A 15,289-nucleotide genomic window follows, 5' to 3' on the forward strand; every position below is an offset into this window, starting at 1 on the left:
ACAGAGGATACTGCTTCACACCCAGCAATTCAGACACACAGACGATTAGAAAGACCCACATTTATATTACAAATCACAAGATTAGAGCTGTTTCACCACACTTAGCTGCACACAAAAAGTGCACTTAGAGGCACACAAAAGATGCCAGACTACACTGAGAGCATATGGAGCTGCGAGCACATGCTAGGCTGGCAAAGCACTAAAACAGTATTGATCAGATGGATAAATGCAAAGAGAATGTAGTCTAACATGAATAAGAAACTTATACAAAACTATACCCAAAGATTACGAGGTGTTTCTAGGAAGACCTAAAAGGCATCTACAGAGCCTCTTTATGTAACTCATTTCAAGATCCTATCACACATGTGAGCTTTTCCAGGATCAGTTCTGTAACATTCTTACCCTGGTAAGGAGATTAATATATATGAACGATCTGACTAGTATCTTGGAAGTGCAATTAATTCTGCTTTGACTTTTCTCTTGAGGCAGAGTATAAATACATTCCCACATTACAGGAAGATTTGGCAGTCAGAACTACAGTCTGTTTTCTCAATTTTTAGCTTCTCAGGCCTTTAAGGAGGTAATTCCTAAAGGAAACAAAGAAACTATGATTTATGGCAATCAGGAAGCCGCACATCCAAAAAAGCCACCGAGTAGATGAAGTTTTCTTCCACTGCCATAGATTACATTTGTCAAGATATTGTATAACATTGTTCAGTTTGACCAAATTAGATTTAACATCACATATATTAAAGAAAGGAAAGAGAGTGCACATCAACTGAAAACAGAAAATCGTAAAGGTGCAAAAGAAAGCAATTTAAATCTTCAGGTTTCCTGTAATTCTTGTTTCAACCACCATTCGGTTGATTGATTCTACTCAGACAGACATAATTCTCTCCTTGTATTACTGGCAACGCCTTTTCTTGGAGAAAAAGGTTCCAGTGCGGTGCAAGGTCCAGCACAAAATTCTCTTTTCATCTTTAGGTCACTCAATACAATCTTATGGTAAGAGAAACCAGCACTACTCTACTGCATTAATATACTGCATGTCTACTGCATGTAACAGGTCTCTTCTGCATGGCCCACGTTAAGATTACAGATGCCAGCTCCACCAGTAAAACAGTTTCGTTTATGTCTTCATGGAGGTGCTGAAGATACTTCATCTAAATCTTCTCAGGTGTTTATCCCGTTCTTAGCATTTTTAATAGCTAGCTGTAGAATAAGGGTTCAATGTTTTCCAAGGTCTCTTATCTTTCTCATATTGAAAATATTATGTAGCACTCTTTCAAGTTCTGGCTCAATTTTTCAGCTTGGCCTCCAAAGCCAGAGAACTTCTACATAACTGGCAGCAGGAGCGCTGCATTGGTAGTGACTTACAGCTAGCTCCAAGAAAAAAGGCAAATGACTCACTAAACAGCTCTCTTTTAAAAGCAGCTGCCTGTCCCTAATGAAGAGTTCTTCCATTATAAGGTACAGAATGTGCATTTCATCCAAAGGAACCTTACTGGGAGGTGCCAGTGCAAGCAAAGAAAGTGGACATGACACTGGCAGCCAAAGATAAGCAGATTTTCCTCTTCAGAAAAGAAGCCAGTGACTGGCCAAATGAAGGAAGAGAAGTAATACCCAAAAGGTCTAAGAGTAACTTAAGAATTTCTGGCTGAATTCCATCAGAAGAAAGAGATGCATCATTTGTTAAACTATACACCAAAGAAGAATAAAATGGCTAAAACACACAGCCTCCCACATTCCTGTTTCATTGAGGGAGAAAGCAAGTCTACTCTAGAATATGAGTACACCAGGGTAAATTGGATTGATCAATGCTGGACTCACAAGATGGTATTCAAAGACGCAGCTGAAGTCGTCATCTTTATCCCCAATCTACGAAGCTGTACAGCTCCAAGAAAGATGACAGCCGGCTATGCAGGACAACAGTTTCCTTCAACCAGGAATCATTTTTAGCTTTTCCAAGTAAAAGAAGTAAGCTGCTAAATATCACCTATTGTATGAACTCAATCAAAAAACCTCAGACATGACTAAACACAGGAAGCAGGTAACAAGCTATGCACTGGCAGCCAGTATGTTCTTTCCTGTTAGAAGATGAAGCAGCCCAAAAAGTGCTTGTGGAGCCAGCTGCCCTCTTCACAAACAAAAAATACCACAGCTCTCTCAGATGCAAAAAAATAGTTGTTCAGTGACAGGGGAAGGTGAGATAAAATTTCTGCTTTTATTTATTTATTTTAAGTGTGTTTGTGCTACAGAGTAACTGCTTCATATGCATAAAACTTAACACTACCGGTTGTGATGTTTTGTATAAGGAGGCAAAACAGAAGTCAACTGTGAAACTCTGACAGGAATCTGAAAAAGGAAGCGATTTTTACATGATCAGCAACCATCTGAAGAGCATTTGCAGAACTTCTAAGCTAGCTGTTGCTGTATTACCTAAATTATTTCAACAAAAAAGAGCTTAAAAAAAACAGTTTCTTAGCCCCAACAACTGGGACTATACCACAATGAACCTAAAACTGAAGTAAAAGAAGGACATTTTATCATTTTGTTCCGTATCATCCCTTGGTAAGACTTTTTTCACCTCCCAGCCACCAAGAAAAAGAGTATGCAAGGTGATATGCAAAGATACACTATTACTAGTATTTGTTTCACTGGTAACTTTTACTCTCATCATTTCGAAACTGGAAATAGCTTCCCCCCCCTTTCCAGCTCAAAGCCTCTTGACTGAAATGAATAGGAGAAAGCTACTCCATTCCTTCCCAAAGGAAAGATTAAATTTAATTGCTGCTTTGCTACACAAAAGGCTCTAAAATGCAGCAATATTACTACTATGTTTCTTTAAAAAATCATTATTGCAATTTTCACTCTAAAACTACATAGCGGGCAATAAGGAAACTACAGCAATCTGTATCATATATCACATGTAGAATATGTGAGCAGATCAAAGCGGCTCATCTTCTCCAGATTAGTTTTTGAATGGCTTAATTCTCATCTCCTTTCTTCATTGATCCACCGACCACATTGCTCTAAGTCTTCTTAAAGATTCCACTGAGGACAAAATTCTCTTCCACCACCCAGAGAAATTTCACCATGAAGATTTTTACATTTCTGTATTATAGAAGGGTTTTCAAATACAGACCATTACAGTCATTAGCTCTTTTTTTTCCCCCTATTCACTAGAAAACTATGGGTGCATTATGAGTGTTTTAATTTCGGCCGCAAGCGCACTTTTGAAGCAACTCTCCCAATTATTGCCACTTACTGCTTTTTGGTTCACATCGTTTAGCATCAGAGTTAAAGGAAACTTCCCTTTTAGAACAGGCTAAATTGGAAGACGCACTTTAAGAGCATACCTACTGCACTCCCCTACTGCAATCCAACCACACAAAAGCATTCAGTCCACGGGACCTCATGAGAGGCAATCCAAAGTAAAATACCCCTGAAGGATATATAGTGTGCATGTCAGGTCCTCAGTGTTAACAGTTCCCCTCTACAGACATCCTTCCAGAGGTCCACACTACTTGCTAATGTATTAGTAGGTCAAGCTTAAAGTTGGTTTCATAAAACTGGGCAATTAAATTCATATCAGCAATGAAAAGGAACCTTTAATGAGTTATGTGTTAAGTATTAAACTTCAGCTGCACTTTCACCTTGTCATTCTAAAAAGGATATAAGTAGTGGCAATCAGAAGACCATTGTTTGCCAGCTGATGAGACATCTCAGCAAAAATGCCTTTAAATAGAACATCAGTTAAACTTTTAAGTGCAAGTATTTGGCAATCCTGAGATCTAGTGAAAAAGCACAGCTCTAGACTTCCAAAGTCATTCATTCTGTTAAGTTTCATTAAAACTAGCGCAAGAAGTAAATCCCCTAATAACTTTGGAAATCACAAACATATTTTTTCATTCTTATCCTGGTCGCCCAGTATCTCTGCGTGCAATTAGATTGACTAAGAATTTATATAATTCTTAAGTCTTCCTTTTTTCTCCTCCATGTCCGGATGCATCCTATACTAGAGAGGAAGACCTGATGTGTCCAGTTCTGAGTATTACAATTTCATGTAAAAGTACACAGCACGTGTATATACATAAATTTATACACACACACAAAAATAAATATATATTCACTTCTGGTCAACAGCAATGTCAAAGAACAACTAAATGAAGTGTATATAAAATCACAAAAATTTAGGTCTGGGTTTCACATGTGTAGTAAGGTTCAGGCATCCGTCGTCCCTCCTTTTTCTGGCTACCCACTGCTGCTGCAATGCTACCACTTGCTGTGTGTACAGCAACACACACTGGACAGGCCCACAGTGAGTCATTACCCCAATCTCCCAGGGTGGATCAGTTTTCCTGATCCCATTCACCAAACGGCTGTATAAACCTCTGTGATGACAAAGGCCAGGAGCAGTAGAGTAGGCACAGAATACTCTTAGGGGATAGGCTGCATTGTAGAATTTCATTGCTGTCAACGGAGTGTATTTTCCAAGTCTTTTTTAGAAAAAAACAATAGTGTGTTGCTTTACAGATGTCAGGATGGACAGTGGACAACTGGCTTTTAATTTTGTCTGGATTAATTAATTCTAGACAAGAACTAAAATTCCTTTATGAGTCACTGGAAGGTACTTTATATGGGATACCATAGCCTACAACAGAAATAAATATTCCTGGAGATTTTATTACCCTTAACACATGCTGATTCAAAATTAAATATTTTCTGTCCCTGTCTTGTGTTGTTTCATTCTGAAGTGTTTTACCAAGTTTTTCACCATATATTTTATGACAACTTTGTATTTCCATATTACAGCTAAAAAGAGGCAAAGAATTAAAATCTATGTACTTTCAATACACTTTGAAATAAACATCTGCATAATCACATTTGAAATAACAAGTTACAGCCCACATTTATCATAAACTATTTTGAAAGCTTACATTAAATATAAATACTTCTCAAGTTCGAAAGAAAGACAAGTAAGTGCTTTTGCAGAACCATCTGCCTAAATACCTGAAACAAGAGTTTGCTGATTTGCTAAGCCAGTTTTTAATCATAGTAATCCTCCGTGGGAACAGAGTGAATACTTCCTTCATTTTGACGTATTTAAAACACTCTGTCCATTGTCTAACTACTTAAATTTTAGAAGCCAATTCGGAATCTAAAAGGGAGGAAAGCTATTTGTTTTCCTCCAATTTAAATAACCAAAAAGAAGATTAGATTTTCCAAGTCTCAGGTCTAAAGGATATAGCAATCAGAACCATCCAATTAATTCACTAGCTACAGGGCAAAAAAACCCCTTCATTTTTGTTTAGTGATTAGCTTTAAGTATAAACATGTTTTGACCAGCTTTTACTTTAAGAAGCTTATATATTTTAATTGGATTCAAACTTTCATCCATATACAAAAATAATGAATTTCAAAATATTGAAAGTTGTTGGAATTAATACAATGCTGGGAAGACAGTGATTTAAGTTATTAAAAAGGAGATACAAAGCTAAATTTTGTCATAGCTGAGCTGCAACACATCCATTTACAGATATGCATTGCATCAATTGTTAGCTCAATAGAATGTAGCTCAGTGCAACACTGTTCTGCGTACCACTCCAGCTTTCTAAATACTGCAGCATGAAGGAACAGAGAAGACAATTACGTACTCATGAGTCTAATTTACAATCAGCTCAAAGTGCACAAGTCTAATTAGCATCTTTGCAAAATACATTAACAAGATGCATCTGTGCTTGTTTTAATAAATCTAACAATATATTATTATTATACGTTATTTCATTACCTACTTTTCTATTTAAGATTAAATTATTCATGATGAATGTTCTGTCCTCCTGTATTCAGTGAAGTACTATAACAAACTAGGGATTTTTCCTGTTTTGTTCCTCAAAAAGAAATGCATCCCTAAAAGGTGAAAAGTGAGTAATATAGCAAAATACCACATGGTCAACTTACCACTGCCACAGCATCACTAGAAAGAACGGCTTTGACATCCAGCACTGTATAGTAAGCTATATTGGTCATAATATAGATAATAGTCACAATTGGCATAGACACTGCAATAGCCAGTGGCAAGTTCCTGTAAGACAAAAAAACCCCAGAACCCACAACCCAGGAAAAAAAATTCCATTAATAACAGAATAAACTTATTTATTTGCATCCTTTACCTTAGAGATAAAAGGTATGAAGACAGAATAAAGATTTCAAAATAGGTATCTCTGGAAGAGTTTGGTTTTTTTTTAAAACTAGAAATTCTAATATAGAATACTGGAAAAAACCAGATTTTTTTGCAATAATTTAAAACCTAAATTATGTGTAAAAAGGGATTCTATGCAACTGCTTTTCAAGTACCCTAACTTCAGGGTTTCCAGATCGGTAATAATAGCCTTCAAATTTACATGCTTTAAATTATTTCCTACTGGCCCTGTTAATTACCACAACTAGAACCCAAAGGGGCAGAGCTCTGAGTCATTGCACTCATTCTCCCAGGGGAATGCTGCTGTTCTTCTAGCACCTACTTCTAGAACTGATGCAGGGAGATCCACTAAACCAAACCAAACTAAACCCCTGATCTTCTCTTCTGCACTCATCACTGCAGAGAACAAACTAACGGGGCTGCGTAAACGCAGAAAATGGAGATGCAGAGGGCAGATCCAAAATTGCTGCACAGCTGTGAATCTCTGGATGTGGTGTGTCTTACTAGGAAACACATGTCTAGAAAGTAATACAGAAAAAGTCTAGTGTAACATGAAAACACTGCAAACCTCTAGATGTAAACAGACAAGATTTAATTTAAAGCTGAGATAAAGTCACATCCCTGAGTCTGCAGCTCCGCAGGGAGAAACTCTGCAGAGCAGAAGCAGAAGCAAACTTTTAATTTTAGGTTTCAGCTTTTCTCAGCCTTATTCTTTCCCCAAAGCTTGCAGGGATATTCAAATGTCTCAAAAGGGAAAGCAGAACTGAGAGTGTTACTCTCACATTTGCCCAGTTCGAAATCAAACACGGCATGGTGACATGGATGAGCATTTGCCATGAACACGGTTTTCAGTAACAACAACAAAAAACCCACAAAAACCCAACGAAGCAGAAAAATGAAATGCACTTTGGAAGTTTCCTCAAAAATTTCCTGAGGCCCAGAGCTCCAGCTGGGTCTGTCTGATACTGTGGAAGCAGAAAAACAAACAGACACCACATCCCCTCCATATAAATCAGTAAATTAGTAACTGGAAGTTCTGACTCTGCTTCCAGGTTGCACACTCACAGTAATTGTCAGACCTGTAAACCTCAGTGCAGAGAAGGAACAGGATTAGAAAACCACTTAGAAATTAATTCAGAAATGTTACATAATGTAACAAAAAGCTGAAATGGCATTTTAAGGACTTCACATCACCCAAGATTAAAGCCAAGGGACTATTTCAAATTTAACTTGTGGATTGCAACTTTTGACTGGACAAGCATGAGGGCACTATGAATCAAGTGAATATGAAACATATGTAATTCTTGGAGTAATTTTACAGAAGTCTGGAACATCCCATTACTCCCAAGAACTGTCAATGTAGAAAGCTGAAATTTTAAGTTCACTTTATCAGCTACAATTGTTACAAGAACGAAGCTTGTATTAGGCACTGATATAGTGCCTATAAATAGCAAATGAATCTAAAGACATTTTCATCAGCTGAATATCCTGCGAGAAAAATTATTTTTCAAAACAATACATCTAATACAAGAGTTATCCAACTCATAACACAGAACAATACACTAACTTTAAAAAGATGAAAAGGCACTGCAACAGCACTCAAAAAGGGAGCTCTTTCAGTGGGAAAAAAACGATTTGAAGCACCAAATAACTGATGCAAACACAAAACGTACATCTCTTCTGAAAACATATAACAAATCTTTGCAAGACAATTTACGGAAACACTGTCAACCTGAAATTCAGTCTGACTAAAAATAGCTATTTTTTAAGTTAAAATACTTATTTGCTATTTTATCTTTTTGACAGATAACTTTCCTGGTTAAATAAATGCAAAGCATAGAACTCAGGGGTAACAGAACAAACTGCAAAAGTCAACATCAGTTGGGAGAATTTAAAAAAACCTCCCTTCCATTCTTTATCTTTCACTTGTAGCAATCTGAGCTGTTGCTTATAATAGGAGGTAAAAATGACCAAATGGGATTCTATTTTTAACATAAAGCCATCTGCTTACAGACTCACACTTTTTTAGTCAGTCACACTTTTAGAGCATAAATTCATGGAAAAGATAACATTCTTAAATATGAATTATTGCACAAACACAGCACAGACTACACTTATGTAACTGTTTCACTGCAATATTAACACCTATTGTAATAAACAGTAGCAACATCTTGAACTGAAAGCTTACCAAGCACTGAATACAGCATCCTGCAATCATCTAGACTTATTCATTCTTACTTTTTTTTTCTTCTCATTTTTAATGGAGTTTAAAACTAGTAAATCTTTGCTAGTGATTGTTCACGGCCTTGCCATCTAAGTATAAGCAGTTCTACTCATTTCTGTATAAGCTCAGAACGCATTAGTGAAAGACAGCCACACAACAAGCAACTTGGGAACTATCCAGGTTTAGAAAGCTCAAATCATTTACCTTTCTGGGTTTTTGATCTCTTCTGTTACAAAATTGAGCGTATCCCAACCAGAATAAGAGAACAAGGCAGAATAGAGTGCAAGGGAAACGTCTCCGATATCAAAAGAGGATCCTTCAAAAGCGTTCTCAAAGTGTGATGAATGTCCTGTGTGTGGAAGACATGCAATGAAGTACAGGATAATAAAATACACTAAGTAATTTTTTTTCAATTTGGCACACAAATACAAAAAAACTCAGAAACCCTAATTCCTTCAAAGCTGCTTATTAAGCCCTTTTTCCAATTGTATTCTGTGCTTCAGCCATGAGAATAAGCAAGGCATTTAAACTACTAAAAATTAAGCTCTGTGGATGATACTGTTCTATAATTAAACACCTAGTTCATCCACAATGGCACAAAAAGTTCAGGAAGTTCAGACTAAGCTACAAATAACTGGCAATGACAGCACTCAGGCTAAAGTTATTTTTTATAACATAGGTATTTATAAAATAATGCATTCTATTCTTCTATATCCTTTAAAATTTTCATTTAACCTATGCAGAAAACAAAGACTACAGTTGTTTTTAGATAACTATGACCAAAAAAACCCAAACCACTAAATGGATGCTTAAGTTTTAGCTATTAAAAATAGAATACTGAGAACAATTAACAGAACATAAAATATTATTGTTACTTGAGATAAAATTTTCCCAAGCTAAGAGAAAAAGTATATGGTTTTTTTGCACCAGTATTTGTGAGAACTTGTGCCATCTTTTGACTTTAAGCAAGTCAAGACAAGCTTATCAATGGCGGTTTTATATATTCAGACTATTTCACATATGCAGACACACACACACAAAAACACCAAATACAGAAAGGTGATTAACGATGTAACTCCAAAACGTGCCCTGTACTATGCATCCTGAAATGTTTAGACTTCATGAAAACTGGCCAGGCAAATACTTGAGGCCTCTAAAATATCTTCACTTCTTTAACTTTTTTATCCTAATCAGACATTGCTGTTCCCTTGGCACAGGCATAGGCAGAGTAACTGCAAGTTAGAAGGGAGACAATGTCAAGGAAGTTAGTAGTGAACAGGCTCAACATCTACACAACAAGGGATGGGAGATGTGCGGCACGATGCTCGCATATGCATATTCTTGTTCCATTCACAATAATTACCTTGCTCATGGACTTTCAACAATAACCGGTTAGAGCAAAGGACACAAATTGCCAGATTGCCAGGGAAAGACCTTTACGAGAGCTTTGAAAGCAGCGTAATTTTTTTAGTCTCACACATCAATAAATTCTCCCAAAGGAAGGGATGAGAACAAAACTAAGTTCAGAATTCCTCTAACTTGAAGGCACAATGTCCAACACACACACAAATTTAAAAAAAAAAAAAAAAAAAAATCCAAACCCCCAGCAACTTTCCAATTCTCAACAGCTATAGTGGAACTTAGGATTTGAGCAAAAAAAAGAGCTGCTGTTTCACAAATCTACTTACATGTTCTTACAAATCTATTTTTACTTTAAGTTCAGTCACTTTTAGACTTGCACAAAATTCATTTTGTTAAAAAAAAAAAAAAAAAAAAATCAGTTGATCTCATTGTAAAGTACTATGTTCCTTACAGAAATTTACAGCCTTCTCCACTCCCATCGTATTTTGCTAGCTCTGTATTTTGCTGGTTTTGTTTCCTTTATTATTCCATACTGCAGGCTGTAAATTGAACAACATTGCTGAGCAATCAGTTACCTTCTTTTACCCAGTTCAAAGTCAACTGAGATAGGGTAGCTTCTCATGACATAGTATCATGATAATGCCTAATATTTGTATTATTGGTGTTTTCAGAGTGGCTATATTATGCTTTTACTGAGGCATTTGATAACACATACAGAGGTATTTTACAGTCTTTAGACCAGTTACCCAGTTTAACTGATAAATAAAAACCTTTGCTTTAATTTTATAAGCTTACCCTGGCATATTTTAACAAGTCCGGTTATGATGATGACAATAAGAGCAGTGACTTTAGCATAAGTAAATATATCCTGCACCCGTGTTCCCCATTTAACGTAGGCACAATTTATAAATGTTAGAAGACCTAGGGGGAGGGGAAGAAAAAAAGAAAAATGAAAAGACTATTTGAACAATATTAGTTTAATTCATTTTTCAAAGATTTTAAATTATAATCTAAATATGCACTTACCTGTTATACTAATACCTAGGTTAAACTAAGCAAAATACACTGGTAATGAAAACACACTGGTTTAAACAAAACAGTAGGAAACAGATGTTCTAAACACACTGTTTCAAAAGATGGAAAGACCTTCCCCTTCTCTGACTACATGCCCATTTTCCTAATATTACCCCTCATCAGCTGCAATCTGCAACTATCCTGAAGCTAAAGAAACCATTACATAATTCATTTCAATGTATCAATGTTGTTCTGATAAATGAAAGATTATCTAGAAATTCCTTTAGGTAAACATATTAAAATAGTGTGTGAAAAGTTTTTTCCCCTTCCTTGTTAGTCTGAAGATGAGTTCAACATCCATGCAGTATTTGCAATACTGAATATGGTCACAGGCGATTCAATACTCTTTTCCAGTTGTATTAAACCGTATTACTAAGTGAGGTTAGAACAGATCTGACCAAATAATATATGCTTTACAGCTAATGCAACATTAATCTGGATTTTTAAGAACTGGTAGTAAGTAATGAGTATTCTGAATATATTCCTCCCTCTATCCCAAAATAAATCAGTGTCAGACCTATTTCACAATATTATAATGGAACTTGAAGTGAGACTTTCAGATTGCACAAATATTTTACTAACAGTGGCTGACTAAACTTACTCATATGATCAACTTCCCCCATAAACACTTTTCAAGCTATTGTTGAAATACATTGTTCTCATGACGCTGAACATTTTGCTTTTGCATTTATTACTTTTTCCTCAAGTGGAGAGCCAGACAACTTCTGCCTGAACTCAAATGCTGAATATTGAATAGGATTCAGTATCTTCAGTATTCTTCATTGAACAAAATACGAATGCAGTGCATATTTTTCTTATCCAGATTATCATTACATTATTGATTCCAACCCAGAAGTTTAAATATTTTCCCCAAAACTTTTTTTCTCTAGCTAGTAAAAAAGTGGTTATATTCTACTGTACTTTTTATCTCCAAACAATTTTCTGTACTATGTATTTTAAATACACACATAAATAAAAACTGAACTTGATTGTTTAAGGAGTAAGGTAGTAACAAATCAAAATTAAATGAAAAGATGTGATAACTTATTTCCTTTCCCATAATCCAAGAATAATATGATACTATTAAGATAAAAATGTACTTAGCACAGTTACAAAATAGAAAAGTAATAATTTTAAAAAGATAACAAAAGAAAGGTAATGATCTCAAAAGCACGGCACTAGTATACTAGACAGTCTCGCCAAGTGGAATAGCTGAACTAGATTCCACTGAGCTTGGCAAGATGAGGGGAAAAAAACAGTTGTATCAAATTTCAAAAGTCAGGACTGCTGCAGCTCCCAAAGAGCCCTCAGGAAAAAAACAACTCTGCTTGGTCTCTGCTCTTCAGTATTAATGATCGGTATTATCTACAGAGTATTTGCTCACAGGGTTTATTTCAGCCCTTAATTTTTTTTTTTTTAAAGCAACTTTCATTGGGAGTAATTATTATTAACTCCTTATTTTAGTGAGTTAGGGCTTGGTCTCTACTTCAGATGAAATGCTACTCTGTCTCTGGTATCTTAAAAGAAAAAAAAAAGAGATAGATAATCAAGAATCTGAATAAGCCACATCCCCTCCCTCTTTCTTTTACTAAAATTATTCTCTCATGTTTTCTCCAACTTAATTATCATTTAGCTACTTAAAGTTCCTGAGAACTATCAAGTTTAGTTCTGTAGCACCAGATGCCACCGCCATTGCCAATATGATTGACGAAGTAATGCTGTATAACACTAAGACTGATCTCACACTAGACCTAGTATTGTTATTACTATAGTAAAATAAAAAGAAAGAACAAAAAGAAACCCCACAACAAACCCACCCTTTCTCACATACAATCTGTACCTAACCAACGTTCAGACTTCCACTCCCAGCAACTTCATTAATAAAGTATTAATTGTATCCAGAGCTGAGGATTTGACACACAACATCAGCCCTGCCAGGCCAGGGAGCAGTGCAGGCTTTAACAGGAACAGCTAAATGAAGTTCTAGAGCAGGAGTGACAGTGTCAGCACTGACACCTAGAGCAGGGCAGAACAAGCATTTAAACCATAAAATGGACCGTTAAAGGAAGTTGTTCCACCTACATGAGAGTGATCTTGCTGTCACCTGTCTCCAGTAAAGAAAAGGGTGCTAAATCCCCTCTCTTAGCAGGAAGTGTAGAGGAGATCATGTTGTCTTTCTACATCTACTATATAATCATTTTAATTGAATCACTTTGTCTTAACTTCTTGCTTTTTGATAAACTGCTTTTTATAAGGGCTAACTCCCCTCGGACGTGAGATACCTTAAATGGAAGAGTAGACTCCTCCCCACGCCTGAATATGTGCCAGGATACCTTGGGACAGTATCTGTTTAAGGAATGTGAACATGACATTACAGGTCCTTCATTTCTTTTCTGAAGTTGTCACAACAAAATGTGGACACACATTTGGAAGGGAGGAGGGAGACGGAGGGAACAGAACCGAGTAAGCCGACAGATTTTTTGGAAGAAGTTTCTGATTATTCTTCCCACTACCTGGACCTGGACCAGCACATTAGTGCTTTCTCAACAGTAACAAATTAACTTACAAAAATGGAAAGGGAAGCTATAATATCACAACTAGCTACAGATGTCAAATATTTGAAGCACACACTACTGCTCTCTCTCTCTTTCCCCTCTTCTAGTCCTACATAGACAACTGTAATGAGGAACATTAGAGCTATTTCAACAGACTCCCTGTTGCTTCAAAAAGGAACCAGCTAGGAGCAGCACATCTCCTCCCTTTAGCATATTGCTGGCAGTAGAAAAGCCCAACTTCTGTACTAGCTTTATGATAAAAGCATCAGGCCAATGGGAATGGCAGACTCCACAGCACACGGCGATGATGATCAGTACATGACGAAGGATTGCCACACAGACTTTCTGAAACATATTTTTCACTGTTTACTGGAAATGTAAAATACGTATATAAAATACTTTTAACAGGAAATACCTAAAATTAAGACACACACAATACAATCATTCTCTTGATACAGCAGAACAGTCCTGATTTGAAGCACGCGGACAGCTGTTTATATTGACTAACAGTTAGCTATCTGATTACAAACATTTCAATGGTTTATGTGCACACAAAATTGCTGCTTTTTAAAAAAGCTTTACAACAGGTACAACTTTTTGATGTTACTGTTAATCACAAGCACAAAGAATAATCTTGAATTAATGATCTTTTGAAACCCTACCAGACTAATTACTTAAGCATGTATACATTGAGAAGCTATTGTAAAATAAATTACAGCAGAATTCATAGTGTAAGAGCTATTCTGCAACAACTCTTAGACCACATCAAGAGTATCTTGAGGTTTGATTTAATATACCTCTCTGAGGGAAAACAAACTTTTTCCCCCATTTTTCCCACGTAAGTAAACTTGGAAGAGTTAAATACCTTGTCGTGCTTCTGAATGAGAAAATGGTAATTCACTGACTGAATACCTGCAAGTTATTCATGTGCTGGAAATTGTTCTTCTCCCCACTGTAACTCAAACTGTTGCAGATTCAGTATGCAACAACTCTGGCACTTGGTAGGATTTGTTTTAATAAAAGCTTAACCCTGGATAAAAAATCACCATAGTAAATTTCAAGAAATACTTACATTCACAAGCAGCTGCTATGAGACGGCAAGCCAAATACGGAGGATCACAAGAAGGGAAGAAAGGCTGAACTATGTAGTTAGCAAAGGTGATAGCAATAATTGCCTGACTAGTTGGCTCAACAATTAGGAGTGAGGTCCACAAACGAATAAAAGCAATGAAGCTCCCAAAAGACTCCAAGATATATGCGTAGCTGGCTCCTGACTTCGTAATAGTGGTTCCAAGTTCAGCATAGCAGAGAGCTCCAAAGACTGAAAAAATCCCTCCTATTGCCCAAATTACTAGAGACAATCCATAAGATTTGCTGTAGATGAGAACTCCTTTGGGAGAGACAAAGATACCTGAACCAATCATGTTGCCTACTATAAGGCTTATCCCATTTATCAAAGATATCTCTTTCTTCAGTTGCATTGTATTTTGGTTTCCATCCTGCATTTCACAGCTGTCACTTGGATCTGTCCTGTCTGATTTATTGACGGGGCTGTATTCAGCCAGCGAGCTATGCGACTTCGTACAATCTGTCCTTTCTCCCATTGTGGAAAGACTGTAAGTTCTCCACGACGCCAAATCACGATCTAAAACAAAATATAGACAGCTGAAATCATTATAAATTTTTTTATACCAGGACTTTCTTGCCAAATCTTCTTTCTACCTTTTTACCCTATGATTTTCAAATGTAAATTGAGAAATTCCCTTTTGTTACTTCATATTTGTTCTTACACAAAGGTAAATCCATGCATAGTTGAAATAAGCAGCAAAACCAACACACACAGAGCAAGAGACAAATTCCAACGTAACTTAA

At 36.3% G+C, this 15,289-nt stretch overlaps 1 protein-coding gene across 1 annotated transcript in view; it reads right to left on the bottom strand.

Moving 5' to 3' along the window:
* SLC7A6 (solute carrier family 7 (amino acid transporter light chain, y+L system), member 6) overlaps positions 1 to 15,056 on the bottom strand; it is a 23,840-nt gene extending 8,784 nt beyond the window's left edge. The window contains exons 1-4 of the mRNA XM_009578852.1: positions 14,490 to 15,056; positions 10,584 to 10,709; positions 8,631 to 8,775; positions 5,962 to 6,085 (exon numbers count right to left, since the gene is read on the bottom strand). Of these exons, the coding sequence (XP_009577147.1) occupies positions 5,962 to 6,085; positions 8,631 to 8,775; positions 10,584 to 10,709; positions 14,490 to 15,021 (927 nt within the window). The 5' untranslated portion in view covers positions 15,022 to 15,056. The remainder of the gene's footprint in view (positions 1 to 5,961; positions 6,086 to 8,630; positions 8,776 to 10,583; positions 10,710 to 14,489) is intronic.
* Between the last annotated feature and the right edge of the window lie 233 nt (positions 15,057 to 15,289).

This window comes from Fulmarus glacialis, unplaced genomic scaffold (genome assembly GCF_000690835.1).
Source record: "Fulmarus glacialis isolate BGI_N327 unplaced genomic scaffold, ASM69083v1 scaffold19185, whole genome shotgun sequence".
NCBI lineage: Eukaryota > Metazoa > Chordata > Aves > Procellariiformes > Procellariidae > Fulmarus > Fulmarus glacialis.